General features: G+C 37.9%; 4 protein-coding genes and 1 long non-coding RNA gene across 7 annotated transcripts; 2 read left to right on the top strand and 3 right to left on the bottom strand.

Annotated features, from left to right (window-relative positions):
* Nucleotides 1–433: 433 nt before the first annotated feature.
* Nucleotides 434–926, top strand: LOC130990466 (uncharacterized). The gene is made up of 2 exons (XM_057914698.1): nt 434–532; nt 612–926. Exons 1-2 carry the CDS (start codon nt 434–436, stop codon nt 924–926), a joined length of 414 nt encoding a protein of 137 aa, XP_057770681.1.
* Nucleotides 927–4,239: 3,313 nt separating this feature from the next.
* LOC130988542 (profilin-3-like) lies at nt 4,240–6,290 on the top strand. 2 transcript variants are annotated; one of them, XM_057912425.1, is made up of 4 exons: nt 4,240–4,524; nt 5,361–5,498; nt 5,797–5,938; nt 6,036–6,290. In XM_057912425.1, the coding sequence occupies exons 1-3, from the start codon at nt 4,276–4,278 to the stop codon at nt 5,929–5,931; spliced, it is 522 nt and encodes a 173-aa protein (XP_057768408.1). In that variant the 5' UTR covers nt 4,240–4,275; the 3' UTR covers nt 5,932–5,938; nt 6,036–6,290. The 2 variants fall into 2 exon arrangements, with proteins under 2 accessions (XP_057768408.1, XP_057768407.1); XM_057912424.1 differs by having other exon boundaries at nt 4,284–4,524; nt 5,797–6,290.
* A 6,889-nt stretch (nt 6,291–13,179) lies between these two features.
* LOC130988544 (glucan endo-1,3-beta-glucosidase 13-like) lies at nt 13,180–17,513 on the bottom strand. Of its 2 annotated transcripts, none has more exons than XM_057912426.1 (4): nt 17,043–17,513; nt 14,093–15,370; nt 13,703–13,733; nt 13,180–13,616 (listed from the first exon to the last, which is right to left on the bottom strand). In XM_057912426.1, the coding sequence occupies exons 1-4, from the start codon at nt 17,089–17,091 to the stop codon at nt 13,487–13,489; spliced, it is 1,488 nt and encodes a 495-aa protein (XP_057768409.1). In that variant the 5' UTR covers nt 17,092–17,513; the 3' UTR covers nt 13,180–13,486. The 2 variants fall into 2 exon arrangements, with proteins under 2 accessions (XP_057768409.1, XP_057768410.1); XM_057912427.1 differs by lacking the exon at nt 17,043–17,513 and adding an exon at nt 16,016–16,598.
* Nucleotides 17,514–22,361: 4,848 nt separating this feature from the next.
* Nucleotides 22,362–25,924, bottom strand: LOC130988546 (uncharacterized). The gene is made up of 3 exons (XR_009090130.1): nt 25,679–25,924; nt 25,233–25,292; nt 22,362–22,888 (listed from the first exon to the last, which is right to left on the bottom strand). It is a non-coding gene; the product is annotated as an uncharacterized LOC130988546 (long non-coding RNA).
* On the bottom strand, nt 22,883–24,705 carry LOC130988545 (uncharacterized). Its single transcript, XM_057912428.1, has 3 exons — nt 24,178–24,705; nt 23,810–24,035; nt 22,883–23,708 (listed from the first exon to the last, which is right to left on the bottom strand). The coding sequence occupies exons 1-3, from the start codon at nt 24,700–24,702 to the stop codon at nt 23,248–23,250; spliced, it is 1,212 nt and encodes a 403-aa protein (XP_057768411.1). The 5' UTR covers nt 24,703–24,705; the 3' UTR covers nt 22,883–23,247.
* Nucleotides 25,925–27,302: the final 1,378 nt, after the last annotated feature.

Consider the following 27,302-nt stretch of genomic DNA (forward strand, 5'->3'; position numbering starts at 1 on the left):
TGGCGGACGGAGGGAGTACCAATTTCTTAATTTCTCTGCCGAAAAGAACTGTGTCATGCTTCATAGGACGGAGGGAGTATAACTTAAGGAATATGACATTTTAATTTTTTGGGTTATTAGCCTGTAAATACACGAACTTTTTGCATTTTCTGAAATTTAACATGACTTTTTTTTTCAGCCTACAAATACATGAACTTAGCGCCTTTTCTGATTTTTGACACCGAATCGGAAAAACGATAATTGACAGCTGACGTGGAGGCCGGAATACATGACGTGGACTAATCGGACGATATAAAAAACGACACCGTTTTGGACTAAGCTAAACGACGTCATTTGAACCTCAAATTGAAGTTAAATTTAGAGGCACGAAAATTAGGGTTCCCAGACACCATTCTCTTCTCTGAATTTCTATCGTCCATTCCTTGCTACTGTTATGGAGCAACGCATGTGCAAGTGTGGTTTGCAAGCGGAGTTGAAGACATCTTGGACGGACAACAACCCTGCAATGCGTTTCTTTCATTGTTCGAAAGATGTAAGAGTTGCTACTTTTATCTTGTTAATTCGCTCTATTTTGCTTTTATCTTGCTGATTTCGTTTAATTTTTTTCGCAGGCTAAGCCATGTTCGTACTTTGAGTTTATTGATCCCAAGCCCACCTTGATGCAAAGGAACTACATAGTTAAATTAAGGCGTGAACGAGATGCATTAGAAGCCGAGCTTAGAATTAAAAAATGGGAATGTAACGAACTGAAAGAATCTGAAGAAGTAGCGTGGGACAAGGCTGGGCGCATTATTGTGGAGAATCACGAAATGGAGGATGAATTGAAAATTTTGAAGGAAGAAATGAAACGATTGAAAGCTAAATGTTGGTGGAAGAATCTTGTGCTATGTGTTTTGGTTATGTGGCTTGTTGTAGTTGTTGTTTAGAGTTAGTGTAATTCTTGTTGGCTTTCAATAACTCTTGTTGTTGTTCCTGAAATGTTATGGTATCATGTTGTTATGTTATGGAATGAATATAATGTTGTTTTGTTGTCTGTCAATACTTTGTATGGGAAAATAACTAGTAGCTTTACAGGAGCTTTACAGCATGCTCAAACAACACAATTTTGATTGGGATTCTGTCAACGTACCAGGAGCTTCACAGCATGCTGCTGCTGCACCTATTTTAATTCATTAAGAAATTGTTTCAAAATATACAACAGGAAATGCAAACAACAATAACTGACTCTAAGCATGAAAGTTAGAAGGTCAAACAGCAGGAAACCCTCTTCACCACAAAAGTCAGAAAGAGATACAACAAAAGTAAATAAATTCAATCAAGCTCAAAATATCTCATACCAAAAAACACAAGAAAATAGAACCTCGGTGATGTAAAACGACTTCATAGACTAGAACTTGCAAATGACATCAACTTTGTCCAAGCATCCACATCTCTAATGTAATGTGTAAACAAAAGCTAATAGTTTCTGAACCAAAAATAATGTTTTGTAAACAAAAACCAATAATTTCTTAGCTATTACATTCACAAAAACTGAACTCAACATATGTTGTCTAATTGGTGCTTTCTTGAGTTGGTTGGGCCTCAGTTATAGTGTTTTCTGAGGTAGTGGACTTCATTCTTGGTGGCCTCCAAGTTGTAGCATTAATTACTTTCCCACTCTTCCTAGAGCTTGACTTCACGTAGATATTACCGGACTCAGTTTGCAGCACACCTATTCCCTTGTTTGCCAATGCCCTTTCCTTTGCAATAGCTCTCCTGTCAAGTGTTGGGTTTGAAGATGCTTCTTTGGTTATAGTTGCTGCAGAGCTTGCTTGTGAATTCGTATTCACTTCAGTGGATTTCTTTGGTGGTCTGCCTCTTTTTCCCTGCATTGAAACAACATAATCTGAGTATCAACTATAAATGCATCAGAGAAATAAGATTATAGGCTGCATCAAATGACATCCATCTAACCCAATGATTGGCCTACAACCATTGATGAAGCCTTTTTTAAGTGAACTGAACCCAACATATATACCCTTAAACACAACCTCTTGACCCAAAAGTAATTCAAATCTGCCTTCTTTATCAACCCTTTTCATCTCAGCTATATATCTCCTAAGCTTAGCATAATGCTCGGCTACTGTCCCTCGCAAGGTATCAAGTGCTATAGTTCTTGCCTTATACAACCTATTCTTGCCCACATCCACTTTAAACCTCTCCATCAAGTCACTTTTCAAATCAGCTACTGTGAAGTTGTGCTTCACTCTAAAAACATTAAGATATTGCTTTGCAATCCATTTAGAACTCACAAGCAAGTTTTTCATTGACCTATGACAGTTATGTGGTTCATCGAGCACTTTGATTATGAAAGTCTCATCACCTTGAACCATACTGCCATAGCACCTCCAAGGGCATGGTGGAGTGCATCTGGCCTCACATCTCTCTCTACAAACCCTACTGAAATGAATCTCCCACCCCTCAACTATTGCCTTGTTTGTAAGTGCCTCTCTACATTGGATACCACTCTCAAACCTCATCCCAAGCTTAAGTTGTAATGTGTTATGGTCACATTTTGGATCATATGTCACTTTCTTTCTTTTTCTAGCATCATCATCATCATCATCATAATCTATATCAGAATTTACCTCAGCATCTGAATCATCATAGTCAGACTCACACACTATATGCTCATCTGGTACAACCTCAACCCCAACAAACTTCCCAATGTCATTAAAATAGGCCTTATCTATCCTAACATTTCTCCTGCTGCTCACATACTCTTCATCATCAGAGCCTAATTCATTATCACCAAGACTATCATCAGTGTCTTCATCATCACAAGGCACATAGTCCTCATCATTTTCAGATGGCTCAACATGAGAATTATCTAAGGTAAGTGTAATGGTGTTAGGCTCAGTTCGAATTACATCGGTGGTTTTCTCACCCCGTCTACTCTTCCCATTTTCAGTTATTTTATTTTGTTTACATTTCCCCTTCGCACTGACATGCTCTATTTCATCATAAGCATCAGCTATGTCCTCTTGTAATTTACAAAAAGGGTCTTCCGCGTATAGCTCATCTAGGTCAGCTGCACTCAATTCCTCTACCTCTACTGGAGCAAAATCCCCTACTTTAGTTCCACCATCAACATAAATATTTGCATGCCTACATGTCAATGTCAGATTGCTTAACATATCAAGTATATCTTGGTCATTCTTCATAGGCCTATAACTCTCAGAAGAAGGGATTCTATAGCATAATTTCAACCAAGACTCATACCCTAAACCCTTAATCACATCCTCCAAATCAAAATATCCAAACCTGTCTACATCACAATGGTGCTTCGTAAATATATCACCCTTCATATACAGTTCTTTACCCCGATATTCAATAAATTTGCCACCATGCGTGATATACAATGCAAAAGTGTCTCTGCAACAAAAGGTTTGAAAAAAGCCAATCAATTACTTGCAAAAGGCAGAAATCTCCCTGTTTCAGAGAAGGGATAAAAAAGCCAAAAAGCTATAAAACAAAACCTTGGAGAATAAAGAATTAAGAAAAGGGACCTACCTGTTCCCCATTGTAATAGCAGAAATATGGACCACCACAACACAACCCTACTTCGAATTAACAAATAAGCACGCCTCACGTGAAATCCTAACCAAGCGAGAATAAAATTCTGGAGTTGTTTCTTCCAAAGACTTGGGTGTTCAAAGCTTTTCCTGCTTTTGTTATGGCGGCAGAACAAAAAGCTTGCAATTAAACTAAACAAATGGGTTTGACAAATTCAAATAGTTTCATTGATTAGTCGCCCATTTGTTGGGGATTATTCAAATGGGTTTCACGATTTGTGTTTGGGAAGAAAACAAATAGGATTTTGTTTGGGAAGAAAACAAATTAGATTTAAACAAATGAGTTATGGGTTATTGTGCCTCGTTTGGGAATTGCCAGCGCATTTGAGTTATTCAATTTTTTTTTTTTAAATGCCAACAAATTTTTCCAGATCAGCAAAATAATTAGCCATGTAAGCAGTAGATTACACGTCACTGTAGTAAGTCGCCGGATTCTTTATCGGTGTCAAAAATCAGAAAAGGCGCTAAGTTCATGTATTTGTAGGCTGAAAAAAAAAGTCATGTTAAATTTCAGAAAATGCAAAAAGTTCGTGTATTTACAGGCTAATAACCCTAATTTTTTCACGTAAGAATTTGTAAGGCAAAGCTCTTATAAAAATTAGAGGGGCAAAAAGGTCATTAGCGAGAAGTAGATTCGCACAGACCGCAAGCATAAAAAGTGATGATTGTAGGAAAGTCCACCGCACCATTCCTCATTTCCGTTGGTTTCACGCTATCATTCTCTCCCCTCCCTTTCTACACACACCACATTTACCACTGCTTCTATCTTCGCTTCTCCAGCGCAACCATGTCGTGGCAATCATACATAGACGACCACTTGATGGCCGATATCGACGGCTGCCACCTCACCGCCTCCGCCATCGTTGGCCACGACGGCAGCGTCTGGGCCCAGAGCAACAACTTCCCACAGGTCTGCCATCTTTTTCTCGCTCCTGCTCACTATTTTCTGCTCGTTTTTATTTGCTTCAATTTGCGGATCTGATGGATAGAGTCGTGTTGTTTGTTGATTTTGAACTGTTGTAGCTGCTTGTGACGGCGGAGATCCGTTACTTCAGTGCTGATTGTGTCCGTTTTTTTTCCGTTGGTTATACTTTGATTTAGTATTAGGGTAAATTTGTAGTTGTTGTTTATTGCCTTTTTTTGTCGTTTGATTTGGTTGAATTTGCGGATCTGATGGATGATTGATTCGTTTACTTTGATTTGACACCTTGACGACTTGATCTGACTAGCGGCGATGCGTTCAGTTGTTGATGAATGTTGAATTTTTTGTTATATGGTTTGATTTGGTAATCGATTAGTTGGCAGCGGTTGTTTGATAATTTTGCTGTCTGCACAGTACTAGCTATGTTCCCATTAGTTTAAAGTACTTGATTAGGGTTTATCATAACTCGATTAATATTAGTGTAGTTCCTCGTTTGCATCAAAGTCGAACTATTACATCTTTATTATTATTAGGACAATTTCTTAGACTGGGTTTTGTAAGGTACTAGTATTATAATTTTGTTGTTGTTTGAGCACCATTTCATTGGAAAGTGATGTTGATCGTGAATCTGTAGATCCGTTTTCAATTGAGAGAACTTGATAATAGTTTTTGACTGATATATACTCATTAAACTCTCTTAAAAGATACTCGAAATGGAAGCAGAACAAATTAACAGTTTTGGATGCATGGTATATTGGTAAATCTGTTAGTGACTGATGCTCATTTCTTTTGTTTATTTAAATAATAATTGAATGCCCCTGCAGTTCAAGCCTGAGGAGGTAACAGCTATCATGAATGACTTTGATAATCCCGGTTCGTTGGCTCCCACTGGATTGTACATTGGGGGAACTAAATACATGGTGATTCAAGGTGAGCCCAATGCCGTCATCCGAGGGAAGAAGGTATTGTGATCTAATCTCCTTTTTTAATCTTCAAGATTTGTTAATCAGGAATTTGCCTTTACATTTCAAGAGTCTTGAAGTTGTGGGTAGCATGTCTAATGGCTTACATCACTGGCATGATGATTAGATCCTATTACTTTGCCAGCTAATTGGGGTTATTTATTCTTCTTTCCTTCTTGGATGGGGGGTTGTATCCCATTTGGAAAGTAGATCTCCCACAATTGAAATGTAACTTTCTATATGTCATGACAGCCTGTAGTGATATGTTGAATTCATTCCTTAAATGAATATTGTTTAGGGATCTGGTGGTGCCACCATCAAAAAGACCACTCTGGCCTTGATCATCGGAATCTATGACGAGCCAATGACTCCGGGACAGTGCAACATGGTTGTTGAGAAGATCGGTGACTATCTCATTGAACAGGGCCTTTAATTGTTCGGTAAGTAGTTCACCTCTGCCATTGTTTCCTTTTTTACTCGAGTGTAACTTTGGCATTAACCTTGGACTTGTTTCGTACTTTTGAAATGCTTTTTCAGCGCAGCATTGTCGTGGTTTATACGGTATTCTGAAGTTGTGGGTATTGTTGGTTGTGACAGAAATGAGTTTGGTGTTTCAGAAATGATAGATGGTATCTCTGCCTAAATTCAAACAGGGTTTGTCTTTGCATTTTCTGGTTATGATAACTGCTATGATTCCATGCGAGTAAATTATGTATTTTTGGTTGGTTCTTCCAATGGATGTTCAAATTTTTATAGACATCTTTGCAAATACAGAGTTGGGTTTCATATACATATTTCAATTCGTTGCATGCGCGACTCGTCTAATTGTCAGTGTCACAGGATTTCAACTTTTGTTAATGGACCTTTGACCACCCAATACACACACAAACCTATGTCCTATTAAAAAAATTGTTTTTACAAAATTTGATTTGTTTTTATTTTTTCCTTATCATATGATTAAATTGGGAATGATAATGCAATCTCATATTATATTTATAAAAATTACAATAATGTTACAAAACGTATGTTCTATAAAACATGCAATGCTCCTTTAGTAATTGCTTGATTTAAAGGTAATTATATCTTTGTAAGAAAGTAAATGATATTCTCTCCGTTTCATTATAAATGTTTCATAACTTTTTATCATGAAAATTAAGAAATATGTAATTAGTAGACAAAGTGGGTTGGTAGAAATTATTTAAATATTAAGTATAAAGAGAGAATATGTTGTCAAAAAAAAAATGAAACATTTGTAATGCAACATTCCATTATGAAAAATGGGATATTTGTATTGAGACGGAGAGAGTATATCATTATAGTGATACTAATGTATGAGTCAGTATATATAGTGATAAATAAAGTACTCCCTCCGTCCTACTTCAAGTGACTTGTTGTCTTTTTATGTTGTGCCATTTCAAATGTCTTGTTTCCCTTTATGAAAAAATTTGCCTCAAAAAATGAGAATTCATGGGGCCCACATAATAATCTAATTAATTTTTTTCTAAATAATCGCGTCGAAAAGAAACAGAACGTTTGAAGTGGGACAGAGGGAGCATATAATTTGAATAATGATATTAAAAAATTTAATAAAATTTTCGCTCTCTCTAAGATTCGAACTTTGGTAAAAATATTTCTAAATAACGATATTCAAAAAATTAATAAATTTTCGTCTCTGTAAAAAAAAATTCTTTATATAAATATCAGTAATATAATACATTAAAATCAGCATCTACAAATCAATTTAAGGTATCACTATATATTATGAATCTCATTGCAACCATTCTCTCTCTATATATATTATTATTAATGTATATATATAGTGAGACCTTAAATTGATTATTATTATTATTATTATTATTATTATATACGGGTAGCAATGCATTACAACAATCAATTACTCTCGTCGTCCCGCGAAACTTGAGAAATTTTTTTTGGCACGAGTTTTAAGAATTACTCCATCCGTCCCAATAAATATGGCCACTTTTCCATTTTAGTTTGTCCCACTAAAAGTGACCACTTTCTTAAAATGGAAATATTTACTTTAATTAAGCTTAACTAATTAATCTAATTAAAAGTTCTAATTAAACCTAAACCCTAATTAAATACACACACAAAACACATTTTCAGCACACACACAAACCCATCTCGCCACTCTCTCTCTCTCTCTCGACCGACCCAATTTCTCTCAGCACCTGTCGCCGCCGCCGTGGCTACTGCCTCCTCTTCCCTCTCTCATCCCTCTCCTCTCACCCTTTTAACCGTTCACACCCTCTGTTGGCGAAAATAGCACGGCAGACGCCCCGCTGCCGCATTCTTCATCCTTGCGGCAGATCCGCCTCCGCCTCAAGACCACGCCCGACGCCATTCAACACCACGGTCGTCGTCGCCCATCTCGCCCTCTCCCTCTCGTTCTCTGCCGCTTCCTGCCTTCCGTCATCTCCTGTTTTCCATCGCCGCCTCAACAGCGGCGCCATCGATGAGGCCTACCACCACTCCAGGAAGTCACCGACTGTACCAATTTGAGGGTTTAGAGATTTGGTTTTGGAGTTCGTTTGATTTTGGGGTTTGGTTTTGATTTAGGGATTTAGTTTTGGTTTTGAGATTTGGTTTGATTTTGATTTTGATTTAGGGATTTAGTTTTGGTTTTGGAGTTCGCCGGAGAAAAAAGTGAGTTTCGCTGGCGACAGAGAATTGAGGGATACCGGTGGTGGTGGCTCCTGCTGTTGCTCGCCGGAATCGAAGGAATGGGGCTGAGCGGTGGAAATTGAGAAGAAGATAGGTTGGAGAAAGGACTAATTAACTCAATAATTTTGGTGGACCATACTCAATTAAAACTTAACTATCACTTTCTTAATCTCTCTGCCGAAAAGAAAGTGACCACATTTATTGGGACGGATGGAGTAGTATTTTGTGTGTTAAGTGAAAATGTGAATAATAGAGAAAAAAAGAAAGTGCTCCAGCTTCGTTGGACAACTTAAAACAGAATAGTGTTGAAGCTTCGCATGACGGATGAAATACTATTTTACATTGAATTTTTCATATTTTTATGGTAAGTGTCATTTTAAATTTTAAATTATTTTTGCATTATTAATTATACCTTTAATTGTTACACAAATTATGGACTATTGGTTTAGTATTAGAGCATCTCCAACGTGGATCTTCGATGCCGCGTCGATCCGGATCGTTGGAGGGGCAGTCGCGTTGGAGACCCGGGGCATGTCGAAGCCGGGACGAAGCAAAGACACGAGGCGAAGGAGGGGGTTTGGGGAAATTCGTGAATGTCGCGCGAAAGAAAAAAAAAATATATATATATATATATATATATATATATATATATATATATATAGGGGTGGGCTACCGTGAGAGCACATCTTAAAATAAGAAATAAGAGCAATTTTTAATGTATGAATTTTATATAGAACACGTATGAATTCGCTGTATAAAGATATGAATTGTGAAAAATAAATTTTTGCTACCTTTGGGATTCGAACTCAGGACCATAAATCCATCACACAGGATTATGAATCAACCGTAGATCTTATGATCTAAGGGCTGAAAATGATTCTTATTTTATATCTTAAGAAATGCTCTTATTTTAGCCCATCCCTATATATATATATATATATTGGGTGTGGTTCTAGAGAGAACTACATTATTTGTGAAAACGTGAGGACCATCAAATCTAATGCATCCACTGTAAAAATTAATGCATTCGCTGTTAAAATTAATGCACTCAAAAAAATTAAAAAAAAATAGCTCCCTTCAGGATTCGAACCCAACATCTGCATTCATCCAACAAGATGATGCATCCACCGTAGATCTTAATGATCGAATGACTGAAAATGGTTCTCCGTTCTTTTTTTATTTAGTGGTTCTTTCTTGAACATCTCCCTATATATATATATATATATATATATATATATATATATATATATATGGGGCGGTTATTCAATAAACCACCCTTATTTTAAGAATTACGAACCAGCAAAAATGCATGAATTTTATGTATAACACGCATGAATAAACTGTATAAAGGCATAAATTGCGAAAAATAATTTTTTGCTACCTTTGGAATTCGAACTCAGGACCATGAATTTATCCAACAAGGTGATGAATCAACCGTAGATCTTGATGATCTAAGGGTTGAAAATGGTTCCTAATTTATATTTTAAGAAGCGTTCTTATTTTAGCCTTCCCCTATATATATATATATATATATATATATGGTTGGGTTTATGTGGATCCCTATGCTTATAATAGATCCGTAGATCCAAATCTAGACCACACATTTATGACATGTGGCGCATCAAGATGGTGACACGTGGCAAGGCATTTCAAGGCAAAATCTGAAGAGGGGTAAAATAGATATTCTCAAAATAGGTATATTTTAGATGCATAAAGTTTCATACGAGAATGCATGAACTTTCATATAAAAATGCATAAAGTTTCATATAAAAATGCATAAGATTTCACCTCACCACAACCCCACACCCCACACCCCTGAACCCCACCCCACCCCAGAACCCCACCCCACCACCCCCCTACCCAAAAAAAATATATTTTTTTATTTTTTTAAAAACTGATTTTCTGACCACTGTCCCACCCCTACCCCCCACCCCACCCCCCAAATTTTTTTTTTGAAAAATTGATTTTTACATGTATAAAAAAATTACATGTTTTACATGCATATACTTTCGCACAGAAATGCATATACTTTCACACAAAAATGCATATACTTTCACACAAAAATGCATTACATTTTTTGAAAAAATATAATTTTTTTTTGGGCTGGAGGGTGGGTGGGGGGGTTAGCGGTCAGAAAATCAGTTTTTAAAAAAATAAAAATAAAATAAAAATTTTGGGGGGGTGGGTGGGTGGGTCAGCGACTCAACAATCAGAAAATCAGTTTTGAAAAAAAAAAATTGGGGGGGGGGGTCAGTGGTCAGAAAATCAGTTTAAAAAAAAAATTGGGTGGGGGGTGGGGGTGGGGCACGGGTGGGGTGGCGAAAATACCAGATTTATTAAAATGAAATGCATTTTTTGTATAATTTAATGCGTTTTTATGTAAAATCTTTATGCACTTTTGTTTGATTTTATATGCATGTGAAACATGACTATTTTGGGGGGTGGTAATGGGGAGGGTTGGGGGGTGGTGTGGGGTGGGTTGGGGGGGTGGTGCGGGGTGGGGTGGTGAAAATACCAAAGCTGTAAAAATCAAATGCATTTTTCTGTTCAAAGTTATGCATTTCATGTGAAAACTTTATGCATCTTCGTGGGAAACTATATGCATCTAAAATATATCTATAGGGGAGGGCTACAGTGAAAACACTTCTTAAAATATATAAACGTTTTTTAATGTACGAATTTTATCCAACATGGCTACGAATTCATCCAATAGAGTTACGAATTGCGAAAAATAAATTTTTGTTACCTTTGAGATTCGAACTCGGGACCACGAATTCATCCAACAGGGTTACGAATCAACCGTAGATCTTGATGATCTAAGGGCTGAAAATCATTTATATTTTATACACTTAAGAATGTTTTTATTCTAGCCCTCCCATATATATATAAATATATATAGGGGTGGGCTACCGTGAGAGCACATCTTAAAATAAGAAATAAGAGCAATTTTTAATGTATGAATTTTATGTAGAACACGTATGAATTCGCTGTATAAAGGTATGAATTATGAAAAATAATTTTTTGCTAGCTTTGGGATTCGAACTCAGGACCATAAATCCATCCAACAGGATTACGAATCAACCGTAGATCTTAATGATCTAAGGGCTGAAAATGATTCTTATTTTATATCTTAAGAAATGCTCTTATTTTAGCCCTTCCATATAAGAAAATGATTCTTATTTTATATCTTAAGAAATATATTTTCATCCCTTAGATCATCAAGATCTACGGTTGATTCGTAACCCTGTTGGATGAATTCGTGGTCCTGAGTTCGAATCCCAAAGGTAACAAAAATTTATTTTTCGCAATTCGTAACTGTGTTGGATAAATTCATACGTGTTCTACATAAAATTTGTACATTAAGAAACGTTTATATTTTATACACTTAAGAGTGTTTTTATTTTAGTCCACCCCTATATATATAGGGTGTGGTTCTAGAGAGAACTACATTATTTGTGAGAACGTGAGAACCATCAAATCTAATGCATTCACTGTAAAAATTAATGCATTCGTTGTTAAAATTAATGTACTCAAAAAAATAAAAAAAATTGCTCCCTTTAGGATTCGAACCCAGGATCTGCATTCATCTAACAAGATGATACATCCACCGTAGATCTTGATAATCGAATGGCTGAAAATGGTTCTCCGTTCTTTTTTTATTTATGGTTCTTTCTTGAACCTCTCCCTATATATATATATATATAGAAGGGTTCAACAGAGAAGCTAAATATTGTGGAGAATAGAGAATTCGCAAAATAAAAACGAATAGATCTATAGTTTTAATGAACAGATCAATGTACCGCATGAACAACAATTTGCCTCGGGTTCGAATCCTGCTGGTGGCGAGTTTTTCTATATTTTTATTAAATACGTCTGTTCATTACTTATGTTGATCTGTTCGTAAAATATATAGATTTGTTCGTTCTCTCGAAAAAGATAATTCTCTGTTGAATATACAGTTTATTCATGCGTGTTATACATAAAATTCATGCATTTTTGCTGGTTCGTAATTCTTAAAATAAGGGTGGTTTATTGAATAACCGCCCCCTATATATATATATATATAAGAAAGTTCAATAGAAACACAAATATTTTCAGAGAAAGGAGACTAAATCTCATGCGTTGATCTTATCTAATCTAACGGTCAGTGTTGGTTCGTTCATTTAACGTTCAACGAGAATTGTGTTGATATATATAGTGTGATTCCATTGAAATTTTGTTTTTAGTGAGACATGAGAATAACGAATAAATTAATAAAATCTATGAATAAATCAATATAACCCAGACAGCCGTATCCAATTAATATGGTTAAAATTTCGCCCCCTCCTGACAAAAATATGCATATTGATATGGTACATTGATTATTCATGAAATTATTGACTTAATCGCTAGATCTATTGTTCTCCCCCTCGACCACACTCCGCCATATTCCCCGACGCTCGACTCATCCGAATAATTCTACATTTCATCTCTCACCGTTCTCAAAATGCCGAAACACTATAAATCTTGGTTTCTTGTAGTGGTAGATTGATTCAATTCTTCCGTATGTTGCTCCTATTAGCTGATGTAGTTGGAGTATATGGTATGTGTTGTTAGTTGTTGCAGGGAGATGCCAATTGAGGTGAGGGGACCATTCATCGGAGCCATTACTCAGCCGCTCATAATAGGGTTTTGGAATCGTTGTTGTGGTTGCTGCAATCTTATAGTTTTTTAAAATGAAAAATATTCACGGAATAACAACGAAATATTTAAAATAGAAATAATATTAATGATGAAATAACGACTCAATATTTAAAAAATAAAAATAAATTATCGTTAATCGGTCGGAAAAATCTAACAACAGAGTTTAAGCAGCAACAAAGCAGTGTCAATTCCTTTCATTAATCTTGTTAACGATGGATTTCGTATATTTTTCATTCAATGTTTAAACAAAGTGTAGTGATGGGCTTTTTCCATGGAAAATTTGGATAGACATAATAAGCGAGTAAAAACAGCACAGCACAATCGAGTAGCTTACAATACATATGGCAAAACTCAAGAGCTCATAGTTCTCAGGGTTCATAGCAACAAAAATACAATTTTTTCGAAGCATTCAATTTTCTTGCAACTAATAAACACTTGAGTTTTTGTCACGCTCTCATCCTACAAGCTAGGAACCTAAACTAGAGCTAAACCATACAGAACTTCTTAGTTGGTGAAAAATTGGGGTGCTTGATAGCTATACAATTGAACGCAGGCCTTGGGAGACCAAGGTTTCGACAATTTTCTTCGTCCACAACCAAGATACTGCAATAGCACGAACGTTATAGGAACACAAATGAAGCAGCCATCAAAGAGCAGCCTAGGACCAACGTTGAGACTGCTTGCACAGATGATGACGATGCTTTTGCTGAAGGATTTGCGGTTGCATTGGCAGCTGCAGTTTTGTTGGCCCTGCAAATCCAAGAATAGTTGAGTCGAAAGATGTAAATGCCAATGCTAAATATTTTGGAGTTTACTGATGAACAGATATTGCGTACCCAAATGTCATGTAGAGGCAGTTGTCATAACCTGCAAAATCAGAAAAATGGCAAGTGAGTTATAGGGGAGGAATCTGCTATACTTAAGCCCTCCGAAACACATCCTCAATCCTCAAAACCCGAAAAAGGAATCAAGAAAGTGAAGTTAAAGTACATATACTACTAATGCCATAAGGATTTGAACACCAAATCAGTGAATCAATCAAGATAAGTCAAAAGAGCCCCATCATTAAGATAAGTTACACGGGTGTGTGTGTAACTTATATACATATATAAGCCAATCTTAATCGGCTCAAAGGGCTGGAGTATCATGTTAGGTATATTTTATTATGATTTATAAGTATAGTGTGTCAAATTTAAAGAATTAGAGGCGATGATTAATGTACGTACTCGGGTTCTTGTTCGTTCTGACCCCTGCTCCACCAAAACTGCAAGCAATATCTGTAGCCCCATTCTGCTGGTAGTAACTGTTGAAGGCATAAGAAGCATGAGATACCAAGTTATCAGGCTCGAAGCAAGGCTGGCTCGGCTGAATAGCCGAACAGTCAACATTTCCAGAACCACAGGCCCAATCTAGACCATTCCTAAGATCGGGTTCAGAGGCAGTGGTTGATGCAATGCACCATGTTGTTCCATTCGAACCAGTTGTCACATTTGTGTCTGGATTGATATCCACAGTACTCTTTCCAGTGAAATCAAGGTTGTAAACACTTGTCTGGTCAGGAAAAAACAGACCCCAATTCCTCTCTGATTCCAAACCTGGCTTCCTATTCTCATTGAACAATGAGAAGATGTATGTATCTATTTCCCCTCCTGGCTTTGCAGGAGTGCCGGTGTCATTGATGAGATGACGGATGAGATTCGTGTTGTAAGTTTGGGCGTTATCTGGAGTGGCAGCAGTCTCCTTTGGGGATCCTTTCGAAGGCCATCCTGTCTCAGTTACCATAATCTGAATAGTTCGGAAATTCAAAGCCATGAGTGCAAAATTAATTGCATCAATCTGAGCATCAAACATGTTTGTGTATAACAGACCAGTATTTGGATCAATAACTTCAGACGAGGACTCAAAAAGAGCATAGTCGAGGGACACATTGCTCGAGGAGTCTCTATAGGCATAGTAAGGGTATATATTAACCATAAAAGGAGACTGATTCTCAGCAAGAAATTCTAACATTGGTTTCAGAAAGAGCGCAAATTTACTGCTGAAAGCCCCTGCAGAAGGTGGGAACGATCGGGACAAAACACCCAAGGAATGGGTGCTAGAGACTTTAATCTTTTTATGAAGACCAGCTTTCTTGAGAGAAGTTAAGACATTTTGCATTGCAGGAACTACCATTGCGGAGATATTACTGGGAGCTTCAGTGACTTCAGCACCAACAGTTATGTAAGTGATTTTTGTGGCGGGATAGTACGGGAGAATGCTGTTTTTTAACCATGTGTCAGCATTGGATTGGAATTGAGAGAACGCTAACAAGTCGGAGTTGGGGATCCCGATCATGAGCTCAATTCCTGTATTTGCAAATGTCTTCAGCACTTGGATATTAGAGTCGTATATCCTTACATATTTGATATTGTGAAGTTTGATCAGCTGCACTGCTTTATCAGGGGTGGGTAGATCATCTGCATTTCTCCCATAGCATACTCCAATTTTGCCACCTCTGCAGACACCTATCACAAAAATAGGCATATTTAGCATCAAACCTTAGCACCAATCCCTCATGTGTCAAACCATATTATAGTCATTCTGACATTTTGAGAAGCAAAACATGAACCTAAGAAGCATGAGAAATTTCTAAAACTATTTCTGGAATGTCTAGTGAACAATACTCGTGAGATCGTATAAAGATTGGTTTTCATCACCTTACGCACAGATGTATTTCTACATGTTCATGAATCTCTCTATATAGTAATGATAACTCTTATTAGAGAAATTAAGAAACTAATAACTTCATATAACAACCCATATAAAAATTGATAATAAGCCAACAGGCACAACTTTATGCCCTACTCTCTGAAAATCTAGATCTTTGAATCATCATGAAAAAAGAAGAATTTTTCGCATATGTAGATACAGTTTCTCTGCTACGTCTAAAAGTTACACATAAAGCTGACTTGACTACAGAGTAGTTTAGTTAGCATCATGTTCAATGGTTGTGTATATTAACAAGACGTGAAATGGCAATGATTCAACCAGACATTTTAAGACCATGATGTATCCAAGCAGAGTGAGTGAATACAAATCCATATATTATTAAATCCAGACATGCAGCGTAACATACAATACAAGTTAGATGATTCTTCAGCATTACATACCCCAAGTTTATAATGATATTTTTAGACAGAAAGGTGGTTGATGAGAGAAATTTGAAGGTCCAACTATTTGTCATACTTGAAAATACAAAACTTCATCCAAGAGTTTTGCTTAACGTGTCGCATAAAATGATTCGCATGCTGCCTTCGTAACGTCTATCTTTCCAACACAGATCACCACTGTTGCATTTTTTTCAAGAACCCAATGAAGTATAACCCAAGACTACCCAACACTAAACTAATCATTCTTCCATAAGCCATTTAACTAGCTACTCTCAAACTGACTTGCCTCTGTTAACAAGACTGATAAGTTTCATGATATTACAATAGTAGAGATGCTTCTTTCATTAGCTATCGCACGAGTTAGCCAACTTATGAACGGTGGAGATGCTCCTACAAAAGAAGTATAAGCCCTCATCTACAACTATAAGGGAATTATATCACCATATGTAGAAATGCCATAGAGATCAATTTTTAGCTACTTGAAAACTTCATGTCAATGATAACCAAGAACACTTGTGCCGACAACCATATTACTACTATCTTTGACATAGAACACATGAACTTTAGAGGAGTACAAAATATGGTTCTGGCCATATTTCATTAAGTAATATAATCTCTAAGCTAAATATATCATGGGAGGGCCTACTTATACGAATATACCCCTCCCCTGCACATGGTAGTTGCTGACAGCAAGATTTCATGTAAAGTATTGTTACCACTTGAACAAAATACCCCATGTAACCAATCGCATACAATATAGACTAATCTTTGACTAATTATTGGAGCAACAGCAACACACATACACAAAATCAAATCTTACATCTTTTTTCTGGGGTTACATACCAATCAATAAAGCAAGAGATGCCCTGATTTAACACAATAAAAACGAGTTCTTGGAGTAAACATTTGCAACAAGTGTGTCTATGTCCGGAAAAGGAAACAAATGCCTCAAACAAGTTAGAGAGAGAGAGATCATGTTTAGAAACGAAAACAGACGGAAAGTGAAACTGTAATGTCGGCACATTACCAAAGAGCATAAGCAGCTGAAGACTTGCGAAGACAAAAGCGCTCCCCATTTGATACCTAGTTACTGTGAAACAACTTACTTCAAAACTCCTACAAAGGCTTTAAAGTATTCTCTCAAACTCGATGCTTGATTTTTAACTTCTGCTGAGCAAATGTAGCGCTCTTACAAGTTACAACGTTCTTTTTTCCAACGTATCTCTTCATACAAGGAAAAGGGCATCTCTCTCGAGCACCGAGAGAGACGTAGAGAGAGAGAGAGAGAGGTGCTTCGCTATGTGTCTGAAGGTGTCGGGCAGAGTGTGTCAGCAAGGAGGTATGCGGACTTGAACAATTTTATGAAATTGAATTGACAAATAGGTTGTCGAGTCCGAAGCGGAATATTTGAGCATGTCTGCTACTATTCCCCACAAAAATCCACTGCGCGAACTGTTTCAGCTTTCTCAAATCTCGAGTTCCAATGTTGCTTTGCTATACGCCAATATCAACGGTCACCATTGCACCATTTTATGAATTTTTTTATCGACTGCTGCTAATTGAACAAAATGGGGCCCTAACCATCTCCAACTATTTACACGAAAGAAACAATAGGGCCGAATGACCTTATTCAACATACAACATCAAATGTTGTCCACCATTTGAAAAAATATAAATTTTGACCATTTTTTGTATATCATGACTATTCTACCCTTCTCTCTCTCCTCTCTCTTTCTCATCTCCGATCCCTCTCTCTCTCCAGAAACGGTAGGTTGTGCGGCCTCTCGGCTTCCGATCTCCTCGGGTAGAACTCGCAGCTGAACTGGCGGCGGCCACCGACGATGATAAGCCGACCGTCGGGGAGGATGTGGTTGGTGGCGTACCAGCAGCGCAGGGCGAGGGCAGGGTTGATCTCCTGCTAGTCGTAGGAGGCGTCAGCGGCAGCATAGGGCTTGTAGAGTCGGGCGACGCGATCGCCGTCGTTGTAATCGCCGGTCTGGAGGACGGTGCCGTTGGGGAGGATGGCGGTGGAGGAGCACCAGGTGTCGGCAGATCTGATCTGATCTGTAGGTGGCGGCGGCAGATCTGATCTGATGAGGCGGCGGTGGATCTGATCTGATGAGGCGGCGGCGGTGGATCTGATCTGATTGTTGCGCCGCCTCCTCCATCGGCAGATCTGATCTCCGCCTCCTTCGATTTCAGCCATTCACAGATCTGATATGTGCTGCACGTATGGAACTTATGGCACTTTTAGTGCCATAAGTGCCTTAAGTGCACACTTCCCCCTAGGGTTTAGATATTCCATTTAGGTTTAGATTATCCATTTGGGGTTTAGATGTTCTATTTTAGGGTTTAGATTATCCATTTAGGATTTAAATGTTTCATTTAGGGTTTAAATGGTGTTGTTGTTTCTGTATTTGTACTGCACGTATGGCACTTATGGCACTATTAGTGCCATAAGGTCGTGTTTGACAGAAAGAAGTAGATTAGAAGCTATTGATTAAATAGAGATATGTAATCTACATTTTGTGAGATTAATTAATTAAACTCATGTTTGATGACATTTAATTAATGTATGTATAACATGTTTTAGGTGTTTGACAGGCTCTATTAAAATACATATCTAATTCCCTCATGTTCGATAGAATTAATTTTGGAGATACATTATCTGATGAAATTACGTTATTACCCTCAACTTAGACATGACATAATTGAAAATACCCTTCAGGCATTTGGGAGAAAATCTACAGATATTACCGCCATTTTAAGGCGCCAATATTTAGCTCAGCCCCTCCAAATTCCTCTGAACATCCTCATATTCACTTCCATACCTCTGTAGTTTGAGCCAAATTAGTTTTGAATACTGACGGAGCACTCGACCCCTGTGTTGTTGAGAAAATTTTTAGGCCCCGTTATTGTGTGTCATCGTTTCGACGCACACACATTATTGACACCATGAGTTCCCTTCGTCAAGGTGAGTCTTTTTTTATGATTTTTCAGGCAATACTTGCTTCGATTTGAGTCTCAATTCCGGCTCCTTCCTATGTAATTTTATTGGTAGTCATTGAGGTTTGAGAGTCATTTTTTATTTTCATGGGTATCACCTTGCTGTCGGAATTTTTTTTTGGATTTTGATTGTTGTCAATCATTTTGTGTGAATCATTAACTTGTACAAGCTTCTTGAATTTATATCCATAAGCTTTCTTGAGTACTATATGGTCAGCGTTTACTCGATGTTTGGGTTTATACTAAAAATGGTGTGTGTTAGTTGAACTTATGATGTGGCTTCGAACAATGAATTGATGCTAGCAGGCTTTCAATTTTTGCGATTGTGTTAGCTATGTTTGGATTCATGAATAAGTTTACTCATTCCCAGATTCAGTTAGCAACGAAATCGGGCGTTGCAAGACTAACAAGTCGGATAAAACACGACGTAGTTGGTCAAGGAGGGAAGAGGAGGTGCTTCTCGCTGCGTTGAAAGAAATTGTCGTGCAGGGTTGGAAGTCGGATAATGGATTCAGGGCTGGGTATCTTGCCAAGTTAGAAGAAGCGTTAAAGAATACGTTTCCAGGGACGGATCTCAAGGGAATGCCCCATATTCATTCCAAAATCTCAATATGGAAAAAGAACTACAATTCACTGGTGTATATGCTGGGGAAGACTGGAGTTGGGTTCAACGTTGATGGCAAATACATGATAGATTGTGATACCGAGTTATGGGAAGAAATCATGAAGGTTAACATATTTTGTTATTTTATATGTTTTCGAGTATAGTATGTTCGTATAAATTGCTTATTGTTTACTGTCATTTGCTGTTTCATTCTGTGTAGTGTGACTCAAACGCACGTGTGATGAAAACTAAGAGTTGGCCCTACTTAGAAGCTTGGACTGAGATTTTCGGAAAGGACCGTGCGAATGGTATTGAAGCGGAAGACGTTGCTGATGCGGTTAATGACATGAACCATGTGGAAAACACTGACACCGAAGGAGTGCAGGATAATTACCATCCTCATGTTGAGACGGAGGCTGAGAACGATGTCCCCGATGATCGTGTGAGTCAGCCTGCAAAGGAAGGAACCTCTGCACGAGCAACAGGCAAAAAACGTAAATCTAATGATGTATTTGATGGCCTTTGCCAGATGTGGGGAGACATTAGTCAGGACGCTAACCAAAGAATGGACAAGATAGCTTCACGAATTGGATATGAACAAGACTTGGCTAAGGCAAGAAAAGAAGTCTTTGATCAGTTGAATAGTATGCCTACTTTGACTATGGCTGACAAGTTCGATGCCTATGAATCCTTGGCGGGTGACAGACAAGGTCTTGAGTTGTTTATGGGACTCCCAAATGATGCAAAACCACACTACGTGTTGCGCATTGTGCTGTCTAAGAAGCTATAGGTTTGTTAGGATTTCCAGCCATCTATTTTTGGTGTGGTCATGTATGGCTTAGAAATAGGGTACATCCATAGGTTTGTTAGGATTTCCAGCCATCTATTTTTGGTGTGGTCATGTATGGCTTAGAAATAGGGTACATCCATAGTTTGCATTTCATAAGTAAACTCATATTTTCTGATGAAAACTTAGGGGGGCAGCTCTATGTTTGCCTAGCCATCTTTTGTGCTGATATTTATATCTTTTGAAGTATGATTTCTCTATATATATACAGGTTGCAATGTGTATCCAATACCTTGGCATTTATATTTTGCTTGATCTTTTATATATGATGATATCTAAACATTGTTAGAAATTAAGCACAACAACATTTAATAAACCAAAGGATTTTATATCATTCTAGCACAGCTGCTGAAAATCTACATATTACAAAAGATAATCCTCCTTCGATTTTCATGAGAAGAAAACGACACTATATTCAACCATTCTTGACAAAGAGGAGAAGCCCACAAAAAGATACACAACCACACATATTAGATATATATAAACATAGTAGCAGCCTAATTGCAATCCCAATAGACAAAAGTATTTACCCGAGTTCACCGACGACACAATCGAGCTTCTTCCTAGCCTCCTACATATGCGGGCTAGACGAAGCACACGAGCTACGTTCGATGCATTCTTCTTTCCCATCTACTTCTTTTGGCTTAACAGGAAACGCATTGGCCGGGGGAAAGGCTAGGCGCCGCTCGATCGGCGGCCACACATGGTACACATGAGAAGGCGTGGCTGGTAGAGGTCCAATGCTTGACTCGGCGTCATCTTCGAAACTCATCTTTCGTGCGGTGGGGGGTTTCATCACCGGAGACGTCACTTCATCTTCGGAAGATGAGATGCAGATATTGGTAGACGGAGCCACTACACCATGAGGTGAGTCACTTATTAAGATCACCGTTGGGGATGCCTCCTTCTTGATGGAGTAGTAGCCGAACAGCCTACATAGCTTGTCCCATAGTGGATCTCCTTGATCGTAGTAGGCTTTAGTGAAATGATCCTCCTGTTGTAGTATATAAGGAAAACACCAGAAACCACACATTCAAGTAGCATATGATGGATAGTATCAGTTACATTCCAAAGCTAAACATCAAAAATTATAAAAACTAAAAATTTTCAGATGGAGGTGAAAAGATTTTTACCTCGAAGATTTTCTTCCAAACTTTCTCATCCGCCGTGATTCGATTGTTTGAGACATCCCAAACTGTCTCTACACGACTAGCAAGCTTCTTGAAGCAATGATAACGCTTTCTAAGGAGATTCACGCGATCTACTACGTCACTGTATGTGACAGCTGCTCCTACCTCCTTGATCAAAGATTCCATGGCACAAATAAGTGCATGGGGCGAATCTGCGGGTGGAACTGGCTTGCATTCCTCTTCGTGCTCGACCAAACGTCTGATCAAATACGAGTCCAGTGCAATGTTCCATATCCCATTGTATAGGGACCATTCTTGTTTCGGCTCACCGCAAGGTTTCGTGGCTGATTTTTTGGAAATTTTCTAAGTGTTGGTGAGTATCATGTTTGCATGTAGAGACAGGGGTATATATTTTGGAGTGTTGAGGCATTTTTCAGATGTGGTGACTGGTTGAAATTAATTGCAACAAGTAAATGTGGTGGTTGGGGAGTTAAGTATGTGCTAAATTGAGTAGACACATTTTTTATATATAAAATCAGATCCTTGCGCAGCCAAATACATGAGATTGAACCATGCAAGTTGGATTTAAATTTGACATGAAATAGTTAATCATTACACACAATAAATGTTGAGCACATTCCAAAGCACCTCTTACCAATTTTTTTCCCAAGCATCTTGCAATGAATAAATATATATTACTAAAAATGAAAATTGCAAAACGAAACGTCAAATTTTAAGACTTTAATATTTTTGGGGCAACCAAATCACATTAGACAATCCATCTTGGCAGCTATTCATGGCATGATAGCAAAATGCACTGAACAGACCATATCGAGTCCTACATGTTTCAGACTACAAATACTAACAAGAGGTACATATTTTCAATATCTTGAACATTGGCTTAATTAAAATAGCTTCCCAATGGTGATTCCAATCATCACCGTGATGGCCAACAGAAGGAGAAGAGGCACTGGGACTTCATTTTCACGAAGGGATCGACCTTGATTGTTGTCAGTCAACGCCGGAGAATCCACAACTTGTGAGCTTGCAGCTTGATCAGAGGATTGGGGCTGGTAGCTCTGGGCAGGCCATGCAGTTGTATTCGGCATAAGATCACGCCACGAACTATGGTACTCGTCATACCAAACAAATCCTCCAGGATGACCTCTTCGTGTAGGACATGTGTAATACCATCTCCCCGGATGCTGGGCTTTCGGGCCGGCACACATTAACAACATCCTTCCATGACATAATGGACAATGTGGGGCAAGTCTCTCGTCCATGACCTGAGAAGTATATTAGATATAAGTTCCACATTCCAACCAACATGCATCTATTAGCTATCAATTATGCAACAAGAATTTATAACAAGCAATCAATTTGGTTCCACTAGAGTTCATACATCGTGCGAGATCAAGTATAAATTGAAAGCAAGCATCAAATACAGCAATCCACCAACCACAATCAGTTTACAAACAAGATTCTGGACAGCCCACTATCCATCAAATTAACTAGATATCATCTACACAGCAAACTTAATTGGATATCAATACAGTCGAACTAGTCTTCACATCCAAAAACAGCAGCAATATACACAGAATATATCAAGTATAACCGTCTAAACACATCACTGACACAAACCGATTCAAGTATTGTTTATATAATTAAGCCACATCGCTTGGGCAATTGTGTCTCTCTCAGCATTCCAAAGAGGAGAAGCCTCTATCCCATCAATAAATTCACTATCTCCTTCGACATTGTAATCATTGTTCGCAGCAGCATTGTCAAATTCTTGCTCCAACGGATCGTTAGGCATCTCCCGGCGGATGAAATTATGCAAAATAAAACACGACATGATTAGACGGTTTTGGGTTTTAATAGGATAAAAGGTGGCGCTTCTCAGAATCCCCCAACGCATCTTCATGACTCCGAAAGCACGTTCAATAACGTTTCGAGCCTTCGCGTGTCGCAAATTGAACAGTTCCTTTGCATTTTGGGGGCGGGCTGTGTTCGGTCCCCATTCCTTTAGGTGATAACGGATCCCCTTATACGGAGTAAGGAATCCCTCGCTATTGGCGTATCCGTTGTCGCATAGATAATAACTTCCTGCAACATAAAACCCTTGGACGAGCATCAGCTACTAGTAAAAAAATGAATCAAAACACTATGCACCTTACATAAATTGATGATCTATTCCAGTGAACTACCTTTAGGTACCCTCAGCCCGTTCTCTCGTGTCAAGGCATCACGCAATATTCGTGAATCCGCTGCGGATCCTTCCCAACCAGGCAGCGTATAAACGAAATTCATATTCCGATCACAAACCGCGAGGGTGTTGGTTGATATCTGTCCCTTTCGAGTTCGGTACCTCGGCTTGTCACCGTTGCTCACAATCAAGTTTATATACGTGCCATCGAGAGCACCCAAACAACCCTACACCGAGTACCAATATGTTCAGTTAATAACTATGAAAGATAGACATAACATGCAAAATATTAGAGCTTCTTGATTTACTTAGGCAGATTAGTCGAAGACTAACCACCTTGAAACTTCAATAAAAATGAAAATGCATTACCTTGAACCATTTCCACCTGTTATCCGTACAGTCGGCTGGAACGGGAACGGGTTTGACGAGCAAAACAGAGTGCAAATTCAGAATTGCCTTTAGGACCAGGTGCACAAATCTAGAAATAGTCTCACCAGACCGCCAGAAATCGAACCCAAGGACCCTATTTTTCTTGTGGTGGGATAGAACGGACAAAAAAATTGCAACTTGTTCTTCTACCATAATATGCCTCCCGTTTGATAATCCACCTAAATCGCGCAACAAAATACATAGTCTGCCGAATGTATCGCGATCCATGCGTAGATTTGCAATACAATCTACATCGTTAACACCGACAAGCCTATTCATGTGCCTTACTTGATCAGGGATTCGTTCGATTATGCCAAATGTGTTAGAACCCCTTTTTTGCTTACGTGATGACATTCCAACCAAGATTTGATAAGCTAGAAGTAGGAAAATTAAATGTTGATGGAGAATTTGTTCTTCCATCAACAGATATATGCATAGTACAATATCGTCATCGACTCGGGGCATTTTGAATGTCAACCAACAAAACCAAATTCAAGTCTGCAAACAAATAACAGGTGTTTTATAGAATGTGATAAACTACTATTACTTCCAAGGCTGCACACAAGACCAAGCAGCATATACCCAAGAACAATACAAATGATGATTATACTCAACAAACTCTCCAAAACCAAGCAGCATATGCTCAACGAAATCAAAATCAAAATCATGAAAAGGTCATTAAAGTAGTTGCGTACATCAAGCAAATTAACTAGTGAGAGAAAACATTAAGCATTTCAGTATTACATAAAACCACCAAGAATCAGACTGAAGTGTTACAAATTCACTCACTGTGAACACAACAAAGAAAACTGAGGCCGTGCTTTATGTAACTCATAGAACAACAAACCAGATAAAAGAAATATATGGATTCAAACAAAATATGGAGCATTTCACAGATAAATATCAATTTGCCAAACAAATCTCAGCTTCACCCATTTTAGTGAACAATGCATTTCAGCTTCTTCAACATTTGGTAAAATTCTAGAACGATGTACCTCGATTGACGTCGGTGAACTACAGCCGCACTCGTCGATGAAACACCAGATTTGGTACTACTTCACAAAAAAAAATCGAAGTTTTTAGGAATAACAGAGGTTGAAATCCACAGAGCATGTCAGATTAGTTTAAAAACTGAAGAACCTATGAAAAAGAGAAATAATGGAAATGTAAACTCCACCTGAAAGCTTACCCAAACTTTGTCAAAATTCAATCTAGAAAATACATCGAACTCAAACAATCACTCAATCAATCTAAGAGAACGCACAACAAGCAAAAAAAATTGGGTGCCCAAATACAGATCTTGTAAACCAGTAGATAAAAAGAAAAAAAAATAAAAAAAACCCAACTGAAACTTGCATCAATCGAAAATTTTCGATGGCAACTTAAAATCGTATGAATTGATTTAAAAAAGGAACAAATTGTAAAATGCACAGTACAATACCCTTCTCGAAGATCCGACGCTCAATCCTGCTCGTCGACTGAAGAACCTTTCTCTGCTGTGTGAAAGATGCGCAACAAATGGGCGGTATTTGGACACCACTATCGATTTTTTGAAGTATTTTCAGGGATAAAATTGGAATAAAAAAACCTAATCTAAAACACTGTTCAAAGCAAGAAACCCGATCAGGGGGGGTAGGGGAGATGTATTTTCTCAAAGCTACAGTGTTTTATCTGCGGGCTTCATGAATTTTGCGGGCCTGTAAGAATATTAAAGTAGCCCATCAAACATAGTGATATGGCGAGAATAATTGTCAATCTCACTTAATAAGTCACCTCAAACACGGCCTAAGTGTCAACGAAAATCCAAAATAAAACCAAGTAAAATGGTCATTTGGGCACTTATGGCACTAATTAGTGCCATAAGTGCCTAACCCGACCCGGCACGCGATCCGTGTAACACCCCGTATTTTGTTTACCTTGCAATAGTATCGAAATACTATTGAGAGTTGAAGACTAGCTTACTAAAGACGAGAGGAAGTTATTGATGGATGGTAATATGAGTAAAATAGAGATGTTGATAGAATTGAGAATGATGTTAGAATTGAGATGGAGATGTTATTTGTTTTCGAGTTGAGACGAAGTGCGAGAGATAGAGTCGAGGTAGTGGTTGAGAGTTACTATAAAGAGGATTAAGCTAGAGTGACGATTAGATTAATGACGAGTGATGGTCCGTTTTTTATGTGATAACTTTGTGAGTTATTTGATTGGCGTTATGTGATTTACTTGATATGTGTGCACTTATATTTGAGTAATTGTGATCTTTGAATAATAGCATACATGATTTTTATTTACCACCACACATTCCTACACTCACTCCCATTATTTTAATCTTTCCCACATGTGGGATTAGACAAGTGGCCAAGTGGGGAGACAAAGTACTATTAGGGAATTTAATGCTTTTTAGCTTAGAGAGTAAGGTTTGTGATTAAAACAAAAGACTTCTCTATCTTTCCGTCACTCTCATTTTCGGCCCTTCACCTTCTTCTCTCTCCCTCACGCCATTCTCTCTCTCCTCCATTGGAGACTAAGCTCAAGCTTCTCAAGTCATAACTGTGATAATATACTCCGCTAAATCTAGTCCTTAAACATTTTATACTCTTGAATCAAGAAAATTAGTGGAGTTTAAAGCTTGAAGAATAGAGAGAAGACTTCCTTTTTCTTAAAACTGTTTGAGTAAGTGTTCTGATCTTTTAGATCTAGACTTTTTGTGAGATATATGTGTGTGTAAAAGGATGATTTAAGCATGAGAAACTCCCCCTCCTCCATTTTCTTCACTTTCGAAAATTTGGGTTCATGCCCTTTAAAAATTTTCTTTTCTTAAATCGAGATGAGAAATGTGTCATATGTGATGATTTGAAGTGATTAAGGTGTGTTTTGCAAAACTTAGTCTTGAGATATGAGTTTTTACAAAATTTAGTTTGATATAAGAATTTGGGGAAAAATCTGTAAGTTATGTCTTGAATGATGATTTGATGATGAGTAAGAACTTATGAAAGGATTAACGTGATATTTGATGATTTTAGTGTTTGTAAGAGTTCGTGAGTTGGCTATGATGCTGAATGATA

This window comes from Salvia miltiorrhiza, chromosome 6 (assembly GCF_028751815.1).
Source record: "Salvia miltiorrhiza cultivar Shanhuang (shh) chromosome 6, IMPLAD_Smil_shh, whole genome shotgun sequence".
Classification (NCBI taxonomy): domain Eukaryota; kingdom Viridiplantae; phylum Streptophyta; class Magnoliopsida; order Lamiales; family Lamiaceae; genus Salvia; species Salvia miltiorrhiza.